This window comes from Doryrhamphus excisus, chromosome 3 (assembly GCF_030265055.1).
Source record: "Doryrhamphus excisus isolate RoL2022-K1 chromosome 3, RoL_Dexc_1.0, whole genome shotgun sequence".
Classification (NCBI taxonomy): Eukaryota; Metazoa; Chordata; class Actinopteri; order Syngnathiformes; family Syngnathidae; genus Doryrhamphus; species Doryrhamphus excisus.
Genome location: NC_080468.1, coordinates 27,125,836 through 27,143,697, shown reverse-complemented (window position 1 = coordinate 27,143,697; position 17,862 = coordinate 27,125,836). Strand labels below are relative to the sequence as shown.

The 17,862-nt window shown below is 43.0% G+C and overlaps 3 protein-coding genes across 3 annotated transcripts; all 3 read left to right on the top strand.

Annotated features, from left to right (window-relative positions):
• Positions 1-1,574: 1,574 nt before the first annotated feature.
• Positions 1,575-6,990, top strand: slc3a2a (solute carrier family 3 member 2a). Its single transcript, XM_058067049.1, has 10 exons — positions 1,575-1,740; positions 2,490-2,693; positions 2,770-2,954; positions 3,729-3,902; positions 4,119-4,213; positions 4,306-4,439; positions 5,662-5,771; positions 5,869-6,146; positions 6,229-6,448; positions 6,522-6,990. The coding sequence occupies exons 2-10, from the start codon at positions 2,497-2,499 to the stop codon at positions 6,659-6,661; spliced, it is 1,533 nt and encodes a 510-aa protein (XP_057923032.1). The 5' UTR covers positions 1,575-1,740; positions 2,490-2,496; the 3' UTR covers positions 6,662-6,990.
• A 2,808-nt stretch (positions 6,991-9,798) lies between these two features.
• Positions 9,799-12,568, top strand: LOC131126213 (uncharacterized). The gene is made up of 3 exons (XM_058068494.1): positions 9,799-9,955; positions 11,220-12,111; positions 12,242-12,568. Exons 2-3 carry the CDS (start codon positions 11,229-11,231, stop codon positions 12,361-12,363), a joined length of 1,005 nt encoding a protein of 334 aa, XP_057924477.1. The 5' UTR covers positions 9,799-9,955; positions 11,220-11,228; the 3' UTR covers positions 12,364-12,568.
• Positions 12,569-13,264: 696 nt separating this feature from the next.
• On the top strand, positions 13,265-17,492 carry LOC131126209 (transcriptional-regulating factor 1-like). Its single transcript, XM_058068491.1, has 7 exons — positions 13,265-13,406; positions 13,476-13,621; positions 13,717-13,820; positions 13,904-13,964; positions 15,135-15,223; positions 16,810-16,952; positions 17,027-17,492. The coding sequence occupies exons 1-7, from the start codon at positions 13,387-13,389 to the stop codon at positions 17,427-17,429; spliced, it is 966 nt and encodes a 321-aa protein (XP_057924474.1). The 5' UTR covers positions 13,265-13,386; the 3' UTR covers positions 17,430-17,492.
• Positions 17,493-17,862: the final 370 nt, after the last annotated feature.

Here is a 17,862-nt window from a genome sequence, read left to right as displayed (position 1 = left end):
TTTGGGACTCCAGCTAACCACATTATGCACAAATGGCAACAACATGGAACAGTGGTGAACCTTCCCAGGAGTGAGCGCCCAACCAAAATTAACCCAAGGACTAAAGACCCCACAACAACATTCAAAGAACTGCAGGGCTCAGGACCACCATGCCAGAGTTCCAAGACCAAAACCACTACTGAAAAAAAAACGTCCTGTCTCAATTTTGCTGGAAAAGACCTTTGGGAAAATACTCTGTGGTTTGATGACAGAAAAATTTTACTTTTTGGAAGATGTGTGTCCCATTACATCTGCCATAAAAGTAACGCCACATAAAAAAAAGCATTGTACTAACAGTAAAATATGGTGGTGGCAGTGTAGTGGTCTGGGGCTGTTTTGCTGTGATAAATGAAACCATGGATTCTGCTGTCTACCAAAAAATCCTGAAGGAGAATGATTGTTTGTGATCTCAAGCTGAAACCAACTTGGATTAATTAATTAGTTGTTGCTATAAGGATTAATTAATTAGTTGTTGCTATAAGGGCCCAACTAGTTATTATGTTTCAGGGACAATCGCTTTTTCACTTTTAGTTTCATGGTGTGAATCATTTAAGTGTGACAAACATGCAAAAAAACATCAGAAAGGGCGAAAAACTTTTTTCACAACACTGGGTGTGAATTTCCACATCATCTTTTTGCATCTAATAACACATCCTCCCTCTAGAACAGTATGCAATGTATACAGGCGCTGCATTCAAACTGCATGGACACATCAGCTTCCATGGGGGTCTTTTTCCCAGAAGCGTGTCCATAACTGTAGCTCCACTCCTACAGCGAGTGTAAACAGTTATTTTAGGATCTTGACTTGGATGCACTCGCATCTGCTTGGAACATGTTTACTCCCCCTAATATTGGTGGGCCCATATTACTTTCATTTAATTGTTGGCTGCTTGACTGTGAGTGTAATGTCATCAGAGTGAATACAATTGAAGACCCACTGATATGAAAGAGTTGCAAGCAGCAATGTAAACGACTTAATTAGAGTTAATCAAACTTTTGATTGAAACTTGTGATTACATCTCAACATTGTTGGTCATTGCCAAGCACTTTAACAGAAAAATGGGTCAATTTTCATCCCCTTTTCAGATTGAGGAAAGGCACATATTTAAGACCTGTTTTTCTTGTTTTGTCTTGTACAATTTGGGTAAAAGTAAACAAAGAAAGCAGACGACACAGATATGATGATATCTTTATAATCATCGTATGGTTTGGCAGCTGTTAATCGACACGGTTATCATAGTTTTTGTTGTTTTTTTTTACACTTTACTAAGAGTGAAAGCTGTTTTCTGGGTAGTTGGAGTCACCCGCCACTACGGTTGGGCGATACTGCAAGTTCTGATGTCGGTTCGATAGCAGGTAACAATAGAGACAGTTTTGCTGATGCCAATACTAATATTTTTCAAGCTCATTTCATGATTTTGTCTTTAATTTTTGGCCATAATCAAATTAAAACAGAAACAATTAAAAACACGGATGTAATCACACTAGTATTGAGCTGATACGGGTATTATCCTTGGGTTCAATGGTATCGACATATGTATCATCCAGCTACTAGGACCTCCCACTGGAGGCGGAGTGGCCCGCAGAGTCACTACATAAAATCGCACTGAGCTCTGTTGTAAGTAGATTACAAGAAACTACGTAGAACGTAGTCTTATAAATAATCACCAAACGGGAGGGATTATCATTTGCAACATACAGGTAAATAGCCATGTTTTATTTATCGTATTTATTGCATTACTTGTTTTAAATTAACGTGTGCTTTAGCTTCGTTTGTGCACGTGATGATGAAAGTTTCATAATCTTAGAATACCAACCAAAAAAACAAATTAAACACCCTTTATGTGCATAAAATAACAATTTCATTGCTACCCCGTAGTTGTGTGTATACATATATATGTACATATGTCTGTGTGTGTATGTTTTTTCGAAACATAGTCGTCTTTGTTTTACAATAGTGTAAATTTGCCTGTAATACAGGCAAACTGAAATGAAATAAATAATAATCAAAACTCACAGTTACAGCACTTTAATAGTCTTGCCAAACATATTGGCTTTTAGAAAATGTATAAAATTGCTTTTATGGTAAACAAAGTTGTTTACGCCGCTTAGATCCAGCTTGTTAGCCGGCTAGCTAGCCACACGAATCATGCAACGTTCACGGCTCATTACGTCAGACGGGTGGTGACCTTTTCCTGCATTAGTAGCGTGTTATCTCGTAACTTGGAAAAAAAAACCATTACGCGTCAGTCTAGATAAGTATATTAGTCAGCTACCACAAAAATAATTAACATTTGTTTATACATTTGCAGTGCGCCTATAAAGCTGCTTCAAAGTCTATTCATAATTAGACTTTAGCATTGAAGTCACCTTTACGATGTGCACTGAATGTGTCAATGTCAATGATGAATCCCTTACTTAAATCGGTGTACTTCCACCCTGGAATGTAGACTAAAGATGAGCAAGGACTCAGAGGTGGACATGAAGGATGTGGAGCTCAACGAGCTGGACCCTGAGAAGCAGCCCATGACCGGGGATGGCCAGGCGGTTGGAGGAGAGAAGAATGGCAGCGTCAAAGTGAAGGTTCCCGATGAGGATGTTGCATTCACTGGACTGTCCAAAGAGGAACTCATGAAGGTTGCAGGCACTCCAGGGTAAGAGTTAATTAGTAAGAAGTGTTTTTAATTCTTTTAAGATCAGTAAAACTAAATTCCAGTCCTATGTCTTCAGATGGGTGCGGACCCGCTGGGTGCTGCTCATCCTCTTCTGGCTGGGTTGGGTGGGCATGCTGGCTGGAGCCATCGTCATCATAGTTCGGGCTCCACGCTGCAAACCCATTCCGGAGATGAACTGGTGGAACATGGGTCCTTTGTACCAGATATCTGACCTGCAGGCTTTCTCGGATGGATTGAAAGGTACTAACACGTCACTAATTTGATTCCTTTTTTAACCTCGTCACTGCGCCCTCCATTTCAAACCAGTACAAGCAAGTCAGTGGTGGTATCTTTGGCTATCTCTTAGCTAATTCTTGTGACAAAGCTCAGGTTTCAGCTGCCTCGATACGAAACTGCTGACAAAGTGGAGTGTCTCAAGGACTAAAAGACACTGAGTCAGTATATCATGTGCTCTCATATCAGCTGGATGTTAAGCAACCTCAGCACCGGCTTCTCAGTCTAACTGTGAGTTTCACAGTAAGCGGAACAACAGTGTGTTTGCTTTATATTGATTTGGTCAGTCTAGAGCTTCACCAGTTACTCGATTAATTGACTGAGAAAATATTATTTTCACAGTGGTGGGGGAGGGGTTGGTTGTAACAAAAATGTGCTGCAAGCATTATCTTCCTGCTCTGACATTGAAAGCCATGTCACACACGCACACATAGCTAAATGTATGAGTCTAATTTGGAGCCAAAGAGGTATAGCAAGTTCTCTTTCAAGAGTTGGGAGTTTAGCGAAGTGGGGGCTGGGGCTGCTTGCAAGAGGGACCTGGCAGAATTCCAACCAATAGCAGCAACACGCATGACTGGTTCTCCCATAAAGGATCTTTTTGTGCTCACATGGCCTCCAGAGGGTTTGAAGGGATTGTTCACATGTTCCTGTCTTATGTCAACACTGAAACAAAGCAGCAGTGTCTTCCTTTTTTTTTTTGCTCCAGTCCCACAAACTTCTTCTTTTCATGGGTGTGTGCAGGTGTGGAGAAGAAGTTGGACAACGTCAACCAGCTGAAGGTGAAAGGTTTGGTCCTCGGGCCTGTTCATACGGTGCAGGCTGACCAGCCAAACACTTTGGACTTGAAACAGATCGACCCTACTCAGGGAAGCGAGGAGGACATGCTTATTGTCTTGGAAAAGGCCCATAAGAAGGGTGGGTGCTCATACATTACTTATTTATACTTAAAACAGTAGACCCCCCCCCCCCAATGTTTGAAGGTGTTCCACCCGAGACCACTCATGAATAGTTTAGTAGCACCTTGGTTTGAGGTGACAATTTCGGAGTGGAAAAAAATAAAAAACAATGTTTTTAATCTGCATTGTGACTGCACTATTTCATTGTCGTTAAGACCATTCCTCGTCCTTTCAGGTATTTCTGTGGTGCTCGACTTGACTCCAAACTATCCGGGAGCATCTCCATGGTTCAGCGACAATGACCTCAACAATGTCGTGAATGATGTCCAGGTAGGAATTGTCATGCATCTGTGCTTTTATTCAAACTGACCTTTTTGCTGCGTCCCCCAGGCTTTAAAAAAAGTGCTCCCGTTGTCTTACAGGCTGCGGCAAAGCATTGGCTTGGTCTGGGTATTGATGGCATCAAGATTTCTGGCCTCGCCTCAGCCGCCAATGCTGTGGATTGGTCTGGCCTGCAGGGCGCTGTCCAGGGAAATGACACGGAGGATGCCAAGAAGTAAGCAAACAGAATAAAGTATGTGTGGATGTGCTACAATGTGGACAGGAGTGGGGGGGGGGGACTTGTGGGAAAGTTCACTTGGATATGGAGATGAAAAGCATTCCAGCTCTGAGGGGGTTTTGTTTGCACAGTAGAACAGTAGAACATAGAAAAACAAAAGCATAGAAAGACTTTTTAAATACAACCACTACCGTTAGAGCTCTGTAGGCATGAAATGATACCCCATTACACCTTTACACTGCCATTTTTCTTTAACAACAGTTAGCCTCCAGTTTAATAACTGGTCTACACTTAAAGGGTTCAAAACCAAGTGGGAAGAAGGACAAAAAAGCCAAAAATGTACCACTTCCACACCGAATGGGAGAAGTTATTTTCCCCCATTCATGTCCGGCATGGCATGGCCGATTGCTAATGTCATGTTTCAATTACAGAATATCACTGGCTATATACCTTTCATTCATTTTCTACTGCTTATCCTCACAAGGGTCACAGGGTGCTGGAGCCTATCCCAGCTGTCTTTGGGCGAGAGAGACAGGGTACACCCTGGACTGGTGGCCAGCCAATCACAGGGCACATATAGACAAACAACCATTCACACTCACATTCATACCTATGGATAATTTGGAGTCGCCAATTAACCTAGCATGTTTTTGGAATGTGGGAGGAAACCGGAGTACCCGGAGAAAACCCACACATGCACGGGGAGAACATGCAAACTCCACAGAGAGACGGCTGAGGGTGGAATTGAACTCAAGTCTCCTAGCTGTGAGGCCTGTGCGCTAACCGCTTGGTCACAGTGCAGGCCGCTATATACCTTTTTTTTAATATACCTTTACCTCTTTCAATATTTTTGAACTAATACGCTATAGTATCATTTAAATTAATTTTTGAAGTACCACAGTAGAGCGATAATCTAATTGTGATATTGCAAGGGACTCCTGTATTCCAAACTTAATTCCATCTACAAGACACAATTAGACATGATTGTATTTAATTTTGTCAATACTTCCTTTACAAGTTTTATTTGTTTGCCGTTAATATAGTGTTGTCCAACGTGTATTTAGTGTGCTGAGAAAGTGAATGCATGTGATATGTATGCTTTATGCGGGGGTCTACTGTATTGTGGAGGGCTAGAGTGAGATGAGCAGAAGCTGCTTCAAAGTGACCTCTAGTGGACACTTTCAGGAGAGAAAAATAATTTCTGTTTTGATTCTGTCAGGCTACTGATGGGCGTGGCTGAAGGTGTTTCTGCCACCGAGTTGTCCCAGCTGGTCAATACCTCCAGCGCTGATCTGGTGCTGTCAGACCTGCTCAGCACCAGAAGTCAAGGTAGATCACCACTACTTGTCACAGTGTCCTCTCTCAGTATGTTCTTGCAATGCAGTTGCAATAGTGTAAGGGACTCATTGGGTGCTGGTGTCCACAGGCGGGGAGCGCATCAATGCCTTAGACAGCCTGCACCCTCATCAGCGAAGTCTGGCTTGGGGTCTTGGCGCCGCCCAACGGGACCAGCTATCCAAACGGGCTGCATCTCAAGCTCTGATTCGCCTCTACCAGCTGCTGCTCTTCACCATGCCCGGTACGCCCGTGTTCAACTATGGTGATGAAATCGGCCTCCAGATGCAGGGTGACGAGCCTCCCAAGATGGTCTGGGACATTGAGACGGAGCCACAGGAAGGAGCTGCTGTCAACGAGACTTCAGAGGTAACCACAATTTAAGGAATTGTGTGCTTTTTAACTCTCTATTTTATTTATATATACATGTTCTCCATCCTACCATACACAGGCTCAGCGCAAAGAATACATAGCAGTGAGGAAATGGTTCAAATCCCTCAGTGACCTTCGAGGTAAAGAGCGCTCCCTCCTCCACGGCGATTACTACTCTCTCCAGTCGTCCGCCACCTCCCTCTCTTTCCTACGCCTGTGGGACCAGAGCGACAGATTCATCACGGCGGTGAACTGGGGCAATGCGCCGGAGATGCTCCAATTCAAACTGCCGCAAACAGGCAAGTCCTACCGATTTTTCAGTCCTCATTTTGATTTAGCGTTTTCTTTGAACGTTTTCTTAATTTTCTGCAGAAGGAGTCGAGTTGCCAGAATCTGCAACAGTAAAGATGTCCACCGATCCAGAACTGGAGGTGGATTCCACAGTACCCCTAGACAAAATCACAGTGGGACCCGGACAAGGTGTTCTTCTGCACTTCCCTTACACAGGCTGAAGATGGCGCCAAGCTGCAAGAAAGTCACCAGGAGATGAGTCAATCTGATGCTTTAAGAATAAAGGTGGCTACAGAACCTTTCTTTACACATTTTACATAATTTGTCTAAACAACAAATGACAAATATAGCAAAGCATATGGCCAGTTGTTACAACTTTGGGGAGGGGGTGTTATTTTGGACTGTTGTCATTTTAGATGTGCACTCTGTGAAAATACATATTTACACATTCCATTCTAAAAAAGAAGTTTGGCTTTGTTACCATGACAGTAAGAGAAGAAGAAAAGAGTTGAAAAGTGTCATTGGAAATAAACAGAAAGTTCTGTACTGACTCATTTGTAGTGTGTTGTGTGACAGACATCACAGGCAATTGATTTAAAGGTCTCACACCAACTGCCCTCATGTCCTCCTTCACTTTATAAGTCCCATCTTTGGTCTTCCTCTATGCCTCCTAATTGGCAGCTCTAAACGCAGCATCCTTCTACCAATATATTCACTATCTCTCCTCTGGACATGTCCCAACCATCTCAGTCTGGCCTCTCTGACTTTATCTCCAAGGTCTCTAACATGTAATGTCCCTCTGATGTACCTGTTCCTGATCCTATCCATCCTGGTCACTCCCAATATGAACCTCAGTAGCCGCATCTCTGCTACCTCCAGTTCTGCTTCCTGCCTCAGTGGCACTGTCTCCAGACCAAACAACATGGCTGGTCTCACCACAGTTTTGTATACCTTTCCTTTCATTTTAGCTGAAACTCTTCTATCACACATCACGCCTGACACTTTTCTCCACCCGTTCCATCCTGCCTGTACTTGCTTCTTCACCTCCTTTTCACAATCTCCATTGTTCTGAACTGTTGAACCCAGGTACTTAAAATTAAAGTACTTAAAATCCACCTTCTGTATCTCTTCTCTCTGTAACCTCACTCTTCCACTTTGGTCCCTCTCATTCACACACATATACTCCGTCCAATCTTCATTCCTCTCCTTTCCAGGGCAAACCTCCATTCTTCTAGCATCTCTTCCACCTGTTCCCTACTCTCACAACAAATAACAATGTCATCTGCAAATATTCTTGTCTAACCTCAACTGTCAGCCTGTCCATCACCTTAGCAAACAGAAAAGGTGAACCCTGATGCAGTCCCACCTCCACCTCTTCTGTCACACCTACAGCACATCTTACCACAGTCTTACAGTCCGCATCTTCTCACCATCTAAGATCCTATTGAACAACCCGGTCAGGAACTATACTGCTACCTCTCCTAGACACTTCCATACCTCCACAGGTATGCCAATAGGACCAAGTGCCTTCCCACGCTTCATCCTTTTCATCCGCTCCTATAAACCAGTAGCCGTGCTATTGCACTTATTTTAGTGCCGCTGCAAAAGTACCATTAAGTGCTGATAGCACTAGTTTCTTAGTATCCTTCTTTTCAGGAGAACAAGTTTTCATTTTTTGTAGCTATTAAGTGCATGAAAAATGTGACGTTGCATGCAAAATGTCAAAGAGAGCAAGTCAGAGACAGTTCAGGGTGTACAAACTAATAACTACAAACTAATTCAAGGCCGCTGTGTTAATGTGGGGTCATAGGGGAAATTTGAAGGTGACAAAAGCGAGAACCAAACCTCTCGACTGACTCTCGGTTTGAGTGGCCGTGCATTTGGTTCTGTCAATGCTGGCACAATGTGACCTTTAGAAACCTTTCCCGCGGGGTTACCAAATACCAAGTTGTTAACATGCAAACACCTCACTTCCCCATGACCCTGCCCACTGAAATAAATATGGAGACACTTTGAGGAAGCTATTTAATTCCAGCCTTCACTCCTCTACACTCAAAAAATAAATGTTTAGCCTCAACAAAAAAAATCAACGCAACAATTTCCATTCGTCTTTCTTAGTTATGACAACTTAATTTGAAATTGCTTTGAACCAACAAACAATATTGCAGATACTCTGAATTACCTTTTAGAGCGTATGTATTTGATGCATCAGAACCAGTGTAAGGTGTTCACAGATAAGCACGCATCAACAGGTGGTACCTGTCCTAGTGTAGTTGTGTTAAAGGTGTGTGTGTGTGTTTGTGGGTTTGGTTGGTGTGTTGGCAGGCGACTCCACAGAGGCTTCCCTTTGCTGGACTGTATGAATTAGAATTAGAAAGTAAACACTCAGGTCAGGTGAAAACATATTTTCTTGATCATTTGATGACTATAACAAGTAGAGGTCTACATGGAGCGGCTGGACCCACGGCTGGCCGGACTCCTCGGGCTGAAGAAATCTCAAGAACATGGCCACGGCTGTGGCCACGGCTATGGAAAACTAATATATAAAATAAATAAATATTGATAGCCTCATTTGTTTCTTGAAAGGTCACCTATATTGTCCATAATCCTTCCTTATATCATCTTTTTCACACAATTTATACTATCTTGAGCTGAAAAGTTTAATTTAAAAAAAATTTAATTTTTGCGCTTGTTTGGCCGGCTGACGGCTGGCCGCTCAAATCTCACCACGGCTGTGGACGGCTGTTGCTGTCGTGCCACGGCTGTGGGGCGGGGCGGCCAAGGAAAAGCACAGCCGTGTAGACCTCTAATAACAAGTACAGATGACAGCTTCTATAGAAATTGTGTGTGAATGCTGAAGAGGTGAAATGTAAGAATGTGTTGAGATGCAGATGTCAACAAAATAATGTTTCCAAAATGTATGTCCTTATCGTAGTTGTGTAAAAAAAAATCATTTTTTTATCCTTACTTTTAAACATAAAACATCTTTCTATCTGTGATTAATTCAGGGTTAACTGTGGACACATGTGATTAATCATGATTAAATAACCCTAATATACTGTTTATATACAGTACATTGAAATGGTTTGGCTTCATACAGTAAGAAACGAGTGCAAAGTAGAAGCAAACAAAAATGAAACAAACTATGTGATGGAAAGAGTGGTAGATGTGTGTGTGTGTGGGGGGGGCATATAGAGTTAAAGATAGCAGAGAGGCAGGGAGATCCATCAGCGTTCATTTCCTCAGGATGTGGTTACCACGACGACCCAGAGCGACAGCATCACTACACCACTGCTGTGACACCTGTGTCCAAGTGTGTATGTGAACAATGTGTGTTTGCTGTGTGTGTGTACCTTTGTGTTAGTTATGCGTGACACTGTGCTCGTCTGTGTGTGTGTGTGTGTGTGTGTGTGTGTGATCGAGGTCCACACAGGCAGATCCATATAGACGTGATGATGTGAAAGGCTGACAGAGGAAATGTGGTGCAGAGTCAGAAAGAACAACCACAAAAACTGGTGAGTAAAAATGTGCTAATAAGCGTAAGTCAACTTTAGTCCGTTTTTTGTGCAGTTCTACTGGTTTTTGCTCACTTGCTGGCCTCTTTAGGAACAGAAAGATCAACATGACGCTGTGCAGATATGGCTTTGCTTTAGCATAACTTCTCTTATTCTTTCATTGCGTTGAATTATTTTAAACATATTCATTTGGGGCTCTGCAGATTACGCAAGCTATTTTTTTGCACTCTTTGGATTGCCTGGGACGAGTGGTTAGCGCGCAGGCCTCACAGCTAGGAGACCAGGGTTCAATTCCACCCTCGGCCATCTCTGTGTGGAGTTTGCATGTTCTCCCCGTGCATGCGTGGGTTTTCTCCGGGTACTCCGGTTTCCTCCCACATTCCAAAAACATGCTAGGTTAATTGATGACTCCAAATTGTCCATAAGTATGAATGTGAGTGTGAATGGTTGTTTGTCTATATGTGCCCTGTGATTGGCTGGCCACCAGTCCAGGGTGTACCTCGCCTCTCGCCCAAAGACAGCTGGGATAGGCTCCAGCACCCCCCGCGACCCTCGTGAGGAAAAAGCGGTAGAAAATGAACAAATTGTTAAAGGGTGAATGTTGAATACAGGAAGTGAACAAATGATGAAAACTGAGAGGGTTAAGTAGGCCTGTCACAATAATTGATAGTAAATCGATTAATCAAATGATTAGCAAAAACAATGTTGATAATTTTGCTGGCCTCGATAAATTGACATGTTTTTTTTCCTCGACTCTTTTTAACCACACAGGCTGGATGACAAGAGGGTTCACCCTGCATGTGTCTATAGTGGAATGAACAGAGAGAGTGAACCCCCCTGTCATCTATTCAAGGTCTTTGTACCAGTGAGTGGATATGCTACAGACAGATTCCCAGCAAGTTAGCAAGCAAATGCTAAAATGAATGAGGGTACAACAGCAATGGTTTGTAAGCCGAATGCCACAGGTTAAGAAGCTTACAAAGGTGTTTGGTCGGCAAAGGAAATATGAGCAGTGCAAAGTGGTGCGCGCTCACAGACGGTGTCGCTCGTCACATGAAAGAAATGCTACCTTTCAATATGCATTTTTCAATATTTGCATTTTACTCCACCATCACAGATATGTGGTCCAGCTCAACTATGACCATGTACATTCCAGCATCATACATGTTTTGTGTAGTAATACCTTGAGGGACAAAAGTGGACCCAGATACTCACATGATATATTTTTGTCCAAATACTTAACAAATGTCTGCATCTTTCCTAGCTAAACACCATGGAGGACCTTTCATCCGCTTACTCCTTTACCAATCTCCATCCTCCTCATGCGTCCTTCCATATCACGCCACCTGAGGTGGACTCCTTCCAGCAGTATGGAAGTAGAGCGACATCCTTTCCTTCTTGGAGGAGAACAGGGGACACACATGGAGAAGGCATTGATGCGGGTGAGAACTTTGTTGACGCGTGGTTTGACAGCGGCGATAAAGCAAAGAAAAGCTGGGAGTCCAGTGAGGACATTTACAGCAATTTGGATAGTCACTGCAATGTAAACAATTCTATTGGATGTGACAACCATATTTATAACAGCTCCTCCCACAAACTGAGGAGAATGTACTTCAGGGATATGCTCCATACTTTTAAGCAATCCAGCAGTGCTGAAAGTGATTGGGATTATGGGTGCTCACGTGAAGACATGGACCAACCTCCATGGATCCTTTCGTCTTCAGTAGGCCAAAGCCAAATTTTGCCTTCAAGTCTTCCTCAAACATCAGCACCTCAGAAACTGGACTCTTTCTCGGATGCTTTCCTCTCACGGCGAAGGAGAATTTTCCCACAGGATATCCACAGAGAGTCTTGTCGACCCATTCTGGAATCTGAGGTTGTGAAAGACTTAAACCAGAAGTGTGTCTCTCCTGCATCCTCTTATTTCCGGTCCTCAGTGTTTAATCCTCCGCACACACCTTTACCATCCGCCATGATGAACTTCACCAGTCCCTCACCAGAAGGAGAAGCGTTGGACTTTTTTGCAGCCCGCTTTCCATCCCTGTCGTCTCTTTACTCCAGCGTGATGTGGCAGCTTCCTGTGGTGGCGGACAGAGCAAACAGCATGGATGACAACCTGAGAGCTTCACCTGCTGGGGACTATCACAGCATCACATGTAAGAGCCAGCGTGTGCATTTAGTTTGCTAAACGCTAAACACTATGTTTGGCTTTTTAAAACAGCAATTATGATTATGAAAGTGAACACATGCGTTCCATACTCTTATGACTTTTGTTTTTTTTTTTAGCCTTTTCACATCCCAAGTCGGTGTTCCGACCACACTTCGCCACATCACATTCACCTCACCATGGTGAAGCGGCGGAAAGGGACCATTTTCTGATCCGGCGTGAACCTGTGGTAACAATTTAGGGCAGGGGTCTCAAACACGCGGCCCGCGGGCCAAATGTGGCCCACAGGACACTAGTTTGAGGCCCCCGCCTTGATATGAAAGTTTAATGTTAGTTTGATATGGATGCTGTATGGTATCATGTACCCAGAAAAAATTATTACGTTTGATTAATGTTCATGTTAAAGGTTAAATAACTGTTAATAGTTATCCTCCCTATCCGTGTGGAAGTGGTAAGTTTTTGGCTATTTAGGTTTAAAGGAAAAAACTTAAAGGCTACCGTTTAGGTCGCTAGCTCTCTAGTTTGCGAGTTAGCATGTGTCTCAAGACCCTGCAGTTGCGCAATATGTTGTAAATAAAAAGAGTATAAATGTGACTATAGTCGTGTTTTGTCATGTCTACAAGGCTTAATAATGCTTTGTTAATTTTAATCTGAAAAAAAAAAAATGTCTACCCACCAACTATATGTGGTTTCTTAAGTTTTTATTATTTGCCGTTTTATTATTGTTATTATATTTATTTATTACTGATTGATTGATTTTCTTTATTCTTGATTTGTTTATTTATTTTTCATCTTATTTTGTGCAGAAAAATAAAAATTAAGATATTTGAGAACAGTGGAATGTTTTATCAGAGCTTTTCTTGTAGAAAATCAAAAAAAGTTTGTATATTTTTCTGTTTTTAATAAATGTGTTTTTTTTTTTTTTTGGAAAACCTGATGCGGCCCAGCCTTGCCTAGACCCTAGCTCCAGTGGCCCCCAGGTAAATTGAGTTTGAGACCCCTGATTTAGGGTGCATTTATTTATGTATTTATTTTCACATTTTTTAAAATGCTCAACAAAAAATGCTGTCTCTTGTTGCAGACAAATCGATACTATACCGGAACTCCATTTCCCAGCATACTTCGCTCTGGAAAGGCCACAAGGAGAGGTCACTACACCCCCCGACCTCTCCTCAACCCAGGCCGCAGAGGGACAGGGCTCTACTCCTCTCTTCAATCCCTCCATCTTCAAGAGGAGGATACAGTTTGTTCAGATGAGTCGAAGATGGAGTGTCATGTGACTGCGTAAGGAGAAAAAGTTGAATGCTCCTCTAAACATCAATGATGGCATCACAGAGCTTCTTCTCTGTTCAGACGGGTCAACACAGGCAATGAGTTCCAGGCGGAGCTCCCCTCCCGGGGGTCCAGGACAATATCACCGGGCAAGATGCTGAATAGTGAAGAGTTGCTGTGGCAGCCGCAGAGAGAGCTGGAGGAGAGTCGCGTCTTGCAAGACCAAGGTAAACAACACTGAATTTAATGCTAATTGAGACACGGCCATGTTAAAACAGCTTTTATCAGCTTCACCTACAATCAATTTTATGTGTGTGCTCAGTGGAGAAGTTGCTGTTGATGTGTAGTTCCAGCTGCCTACCAGGAGGGGGCAGTAACACAGAGCTAGCGCTGCACTGTCTGCATTCCTGTAAAGGCAACATAGTAGTAAGCATCCTCTGTCTGTTTTTCTGTCTTTTGCAAAGTCATTGCATACTTGAGCTCTCTCTTTGCCCCCCCCCCCCGCACAGGACACCTTGGAGATGCTACTACAAACACACACCTCGCCAACAGGAGACTACCACTACTCGGGTAACCTCTGAGGATTTGTCATTGATTGCTTGCATTGTGTGGTGAAGCCCTGCCTCCTTTAGAGTCCCATTTACACATATGGCCCCTTCAGGGTGCGGCAGACTACTCTCGGCCTCACATTCTCTGCAGTTTATTGTCCCATCAGCAAGAATAATGGTGTCACACATTTAATGAATAAAAGACATGGTGTATAATAAATATTTATGCAACTATTAGAAGTGAAGCTAGTGCCCTGTACTTGATTGTGAAATGTGTAAATTAAATTAAAAGAAAATGATTGGAATCATAGGCGGCACGGGGTCTAGTGGTTAGCGCGCAGACCTCACAGCTAGGAGACCAGGGTTCAATTCCAGCCTCGGCCATCTCTGTGTGGAGTTTGCATGTTCTCCCCGTGCATGCGTGGGTTTTCTCCGGGTACTTCGGTTTCCTCCCACATTCCAAAAACATGCTAGGTTAATTGGCGACTCAAAATTGTCCATCGGTATGAATGTGAGTGTGAATGGTTGTTTGTCTTTGGTTGTTTGCCCTGTGATTGGCTGGCGACTAGTCCAGGGTGTACCCCGCCTCTCGCCCGAAGACAGCTGGGATAGGCTCCAGCACCCCCGCGACCCTCATGAGGATAAGCGGTAAAAAATGAATGAATGAATGATTGGTATCATGCAGAAAATACATTTACAAGACAGAAAAGAGGACAAATATTAACATTAATTTAGCCTTGTCGTTATTGATAGTCATGATGCCAGGTCCTACCCTGGCTTCCCATGGATGACCACACGTCATTGAATGGCTGCATCTTTACTCTCGTAGGCCCGTAAACATTTAACTTCCTTTGATATTTAAACATGCACTTACACTTTTGTGGAAGAAACCATTGTGTGGTTAAAAAAAATGAGAGCCCGTTTCCCACTGTGTGTACAATGGCGGCCTTTGTATGCCGTACGCCCCCTCTCCTCCCCTTTTGTTGTGTACTTGAGATTGAGGAAGAACTCGTTTATAGCAGTATAACCAGCATTGCCCATTCAAAGCAGTTCATTTTGCACATGGGCTTTGTCTCAATGTGTCCACCTGCATACTTACACTTAGCCTTTTGAGTGCATAAATGAATTGAGACTGAGCAATGCTCATGTATTTTTATTCATAATCCTTCGTTTACTCTTATTGTCCATTCAGGTAGCGATTTTTGGAGCGAGCGTGAAAAGAGTGACTTCAACATGGCGCTGAACAGATGTGGAAAAAACTTTACATGCATACATCAAATGGTATGATGCAACTTCATACACTGATGATCGTGATGGTGACATGCATAATCCTCTTTATTCTGTTGTGTTGAGTGTGGCATATACTCCTGATCACTATTTTATGACCAAGCTCCAGTGTTCCATTGAAGGAAAAAGCACCCCAGGTCATGATAGCGCCCCCTCCACTGTGCAATGTGGAAAACATCTCAGGTGGGATCTCGTAATGCCAGTAATGTTGGAAACCACCAGGACCATCAAGATCATCCATCTTCCTTTCATTGTCCCATGTTTGGTTCTCTCTCAAGACACAACCTTTAAAAACGTTTTTGGTCCATAACCCTCAGGACCTTTCAAGAAGTTTAAAATTCTCAAGTTCTACTTAGAACCTCCTTAAGATCCAACAGTACAAAATGTAAATTCTTTCAATTTTCCAACTGGTCTTAAAATTTTGATCAGGAGTGTGGTATGTTAAAGGGGACCTATTATGCTAATTTTGTGACCCTTTGTATTGAATTGTGGACTCCTATAGAGCAGCTACACACAATAACCTGCACTTAAAACTTATTCCACCTGCATTTCCTTGGATTTGTGCTTCCTGCCAAAATGGTCTGTTTTAATTGAGTCCACCCTGGCACACCCACTCCGCTATGATTGGTCACACTCCCAAACTACTTCCTGACTAGTGTAAACAACACTTTCTACTTGAGTAGGTATAGCAGTTCATAATAAATGATAAAAGCCAGGCAGCTCATGATCTACTGGCTGGAGACCCCTGACTTACCATTTTAACGCGTATTAACTCAAAAAGTAGGCACCGCTGGTGCTCCACCAACCTCGCCTGGTCAACCACTGGTGCTGTGGAGCTCAGGAGAACCGGGGTGCAAGGGCGGTGCGTCCACCTTACCTGTCTGAGTAGGAGCAGTCATTGTCGGACACACTTTGTCAGATGCACTGCTGGTGCCGTGGAGCTTCGGAGCTGGAAGTGAGGATTCTGTGTTTAGTAACTGCAGACAATCTTAGCACAACGTTAGTCGTGGAAATGTGGACAATTTTGCGGGACAACTGTGTTCATGAGGGTGTGCACTGTGGTTCTCTCTCCCTCCGTGGACACAACGTGTCCGACATTAGTACTTTCCCGGCAAGAGTGCACTACTTCTGGCTTCAGCAACAGTTTGACAGATATTACATGTTCATGTTCACAAAAACAGTCCTGATTGAAATGCTAGTGACAGATGACAATATTTTTCTCTTGCTGGGAATCACCAACTACAATAACTTTAGCTTGAGCTTGTTATCGTAAACAGAGAAGGGCTGCAAGCGTATCGCGTCTACAGCCACGCCCATGAGAAGCCTGCTCTTCTGTGACATCACAAAAAAACAGTTTTGCATCGCTCTTTGAAACCAAGTGTTTTGAGTCATCCCAAAAGTGTTCAGGGCCCACTTCCAAATGCGCAAACCTCATTTAACTTTGGTATCGTATGAAAATTTATAGGTCAGAAATGTGGAACAAGCATAATAGGTCCCCTTTAAGTGATGGAGGAAAGTATTGTACTATAAAAATACATTTATACCCCTGTGTGTGCACGTGTTGTGTTTGAATGTGGCAGGTAAAGACCAAGACTGTGCACCAGTGTGTGGAATTTTACTATCATAACAAGAAACTCCGAGACAAGCAGAGAAAAGAAAAAGAGCAAGAGAAGCAGGAGGAGAAGTCGAAAGAGTTACGCTATCCTTGCAAGCAGTGTGGCAAGTAAGTCAAAGCGGTACTTTCTTTTCGAGTGTAATGAAGCACCTAGCGATCACTTCTTTCTTCTTCTACTCCAGAACTTTCTTCAAGATCCAGTCGCGCAACGCTCACATGAAGATCCACCGGCAGCCGCAGGAGGACTTGACTGACAAGTTCATCACTCGCCACTTGTCTCTCCCTTGCACCGTCAATCACACGCACATTTTAGAAGCTCCATCTGTGTCGTTTCCCTGCACAGACACTCTGCTCACCCTCAATCTAGCTGACATCAGCACATCAGAATACAGCTATACCGGCAGCCCCAACTCTCAAGTAAGTGCCATCGCTGATGTTGGTGGCTCAAAACAAACAGAAGCCCCATCGTCTGCGCTCGCTTTTGACCAGTCATGGGCTTCCTTTGATGAGTTCTACTACGAGAGTTCACAGGAGATGGCAGGAGATCAGACAGGTGACACCAAAGAGCCAATCAACTGGTTGTAAATCAGGGGTGTCCATACTCCCAGTCCAGGGTGTACACCGCCTCTACTATATGTATTCAGGACAGGGGTCTCAAACTCAATTTACTTGGGGGCCACTGGAGCTAGGGTCTGGGTGAGACTGGGCCGCATCAGGTTTTCAAAAAAACCCCCCAAAAAACGCATTTATTAAAAACAGAAAAATATACAAACTTTTTCAGTGCTTTGGTTCCGATTTTCTACAAGAAAAGCATTCCACTGTTCTCAAATATCTTATTTTTTATTTTTCTACACAAAATAAGATGAAAAATAAATAAACAAATCAAGAATAAAGAAAATCAATCAATCAGTAATAAATAAATAAATATAATAATAATAATAAAACAGCAAATAATAAAAACTTAAGAAACCACATATAGTTGGTGGGTAGACAAATTATTTTTTTTCAGATTAAAATG

Coding starts and splice junctions, on each gene's coding strand:
- LOC131126213 (XM_058068494.1), top strand. CDS start 11,229: ATGGAGGACCTTTCATCCGCTTACTCCTTTACCAATCTCCATCCTCCT. Junction 12,112..12,241: donor GGACTATCACAGCATCACAT/GTAAGAGCCAGC, acceptor TTTTTTTTTTAG/CCTTTTCACATCCCAAGTCG.
- LOC131126209 (XM_058068491.1), top strand. CDS start 13,387: ATGGAGTGTCATGTGACTGC. Junction 13,821..13,903: donor CCTGTAAAGGCAACATAGTA/GTAAGCATCCTC, acceptor CCCCCCGCACAG/GACACCTTGGAGATGCTACT. Junction 13,965..15,134: donor AGGAGACTACCACTACTCGG/GTAACCTCTGAG, acceptor TTGTCCATTCAG/GTAGCGATTTTTGGAGCGAG.
- slc3a2a (XM_058067049.1), top strand. CDS start 2,497: ATGAGCAAGGACTCAGAGGTGGACATGAAGGATGTGGAGCTCAACGAG. Junction 2,955..3,728: donor TTTCTCGGATGGATTGAAAG/GTACTAACACGT, acceptor GGGTGTGTGCAG/GTGTGGAGAAGAAGTTGGAC. Junction 3,903..4,118: donor GGAAAAGGCCCATAAGAAGG/GTGGGTGCTCAT, acceptor TCGTCCTTTCAG/GTATTTCTGTGGTGCTCGAC.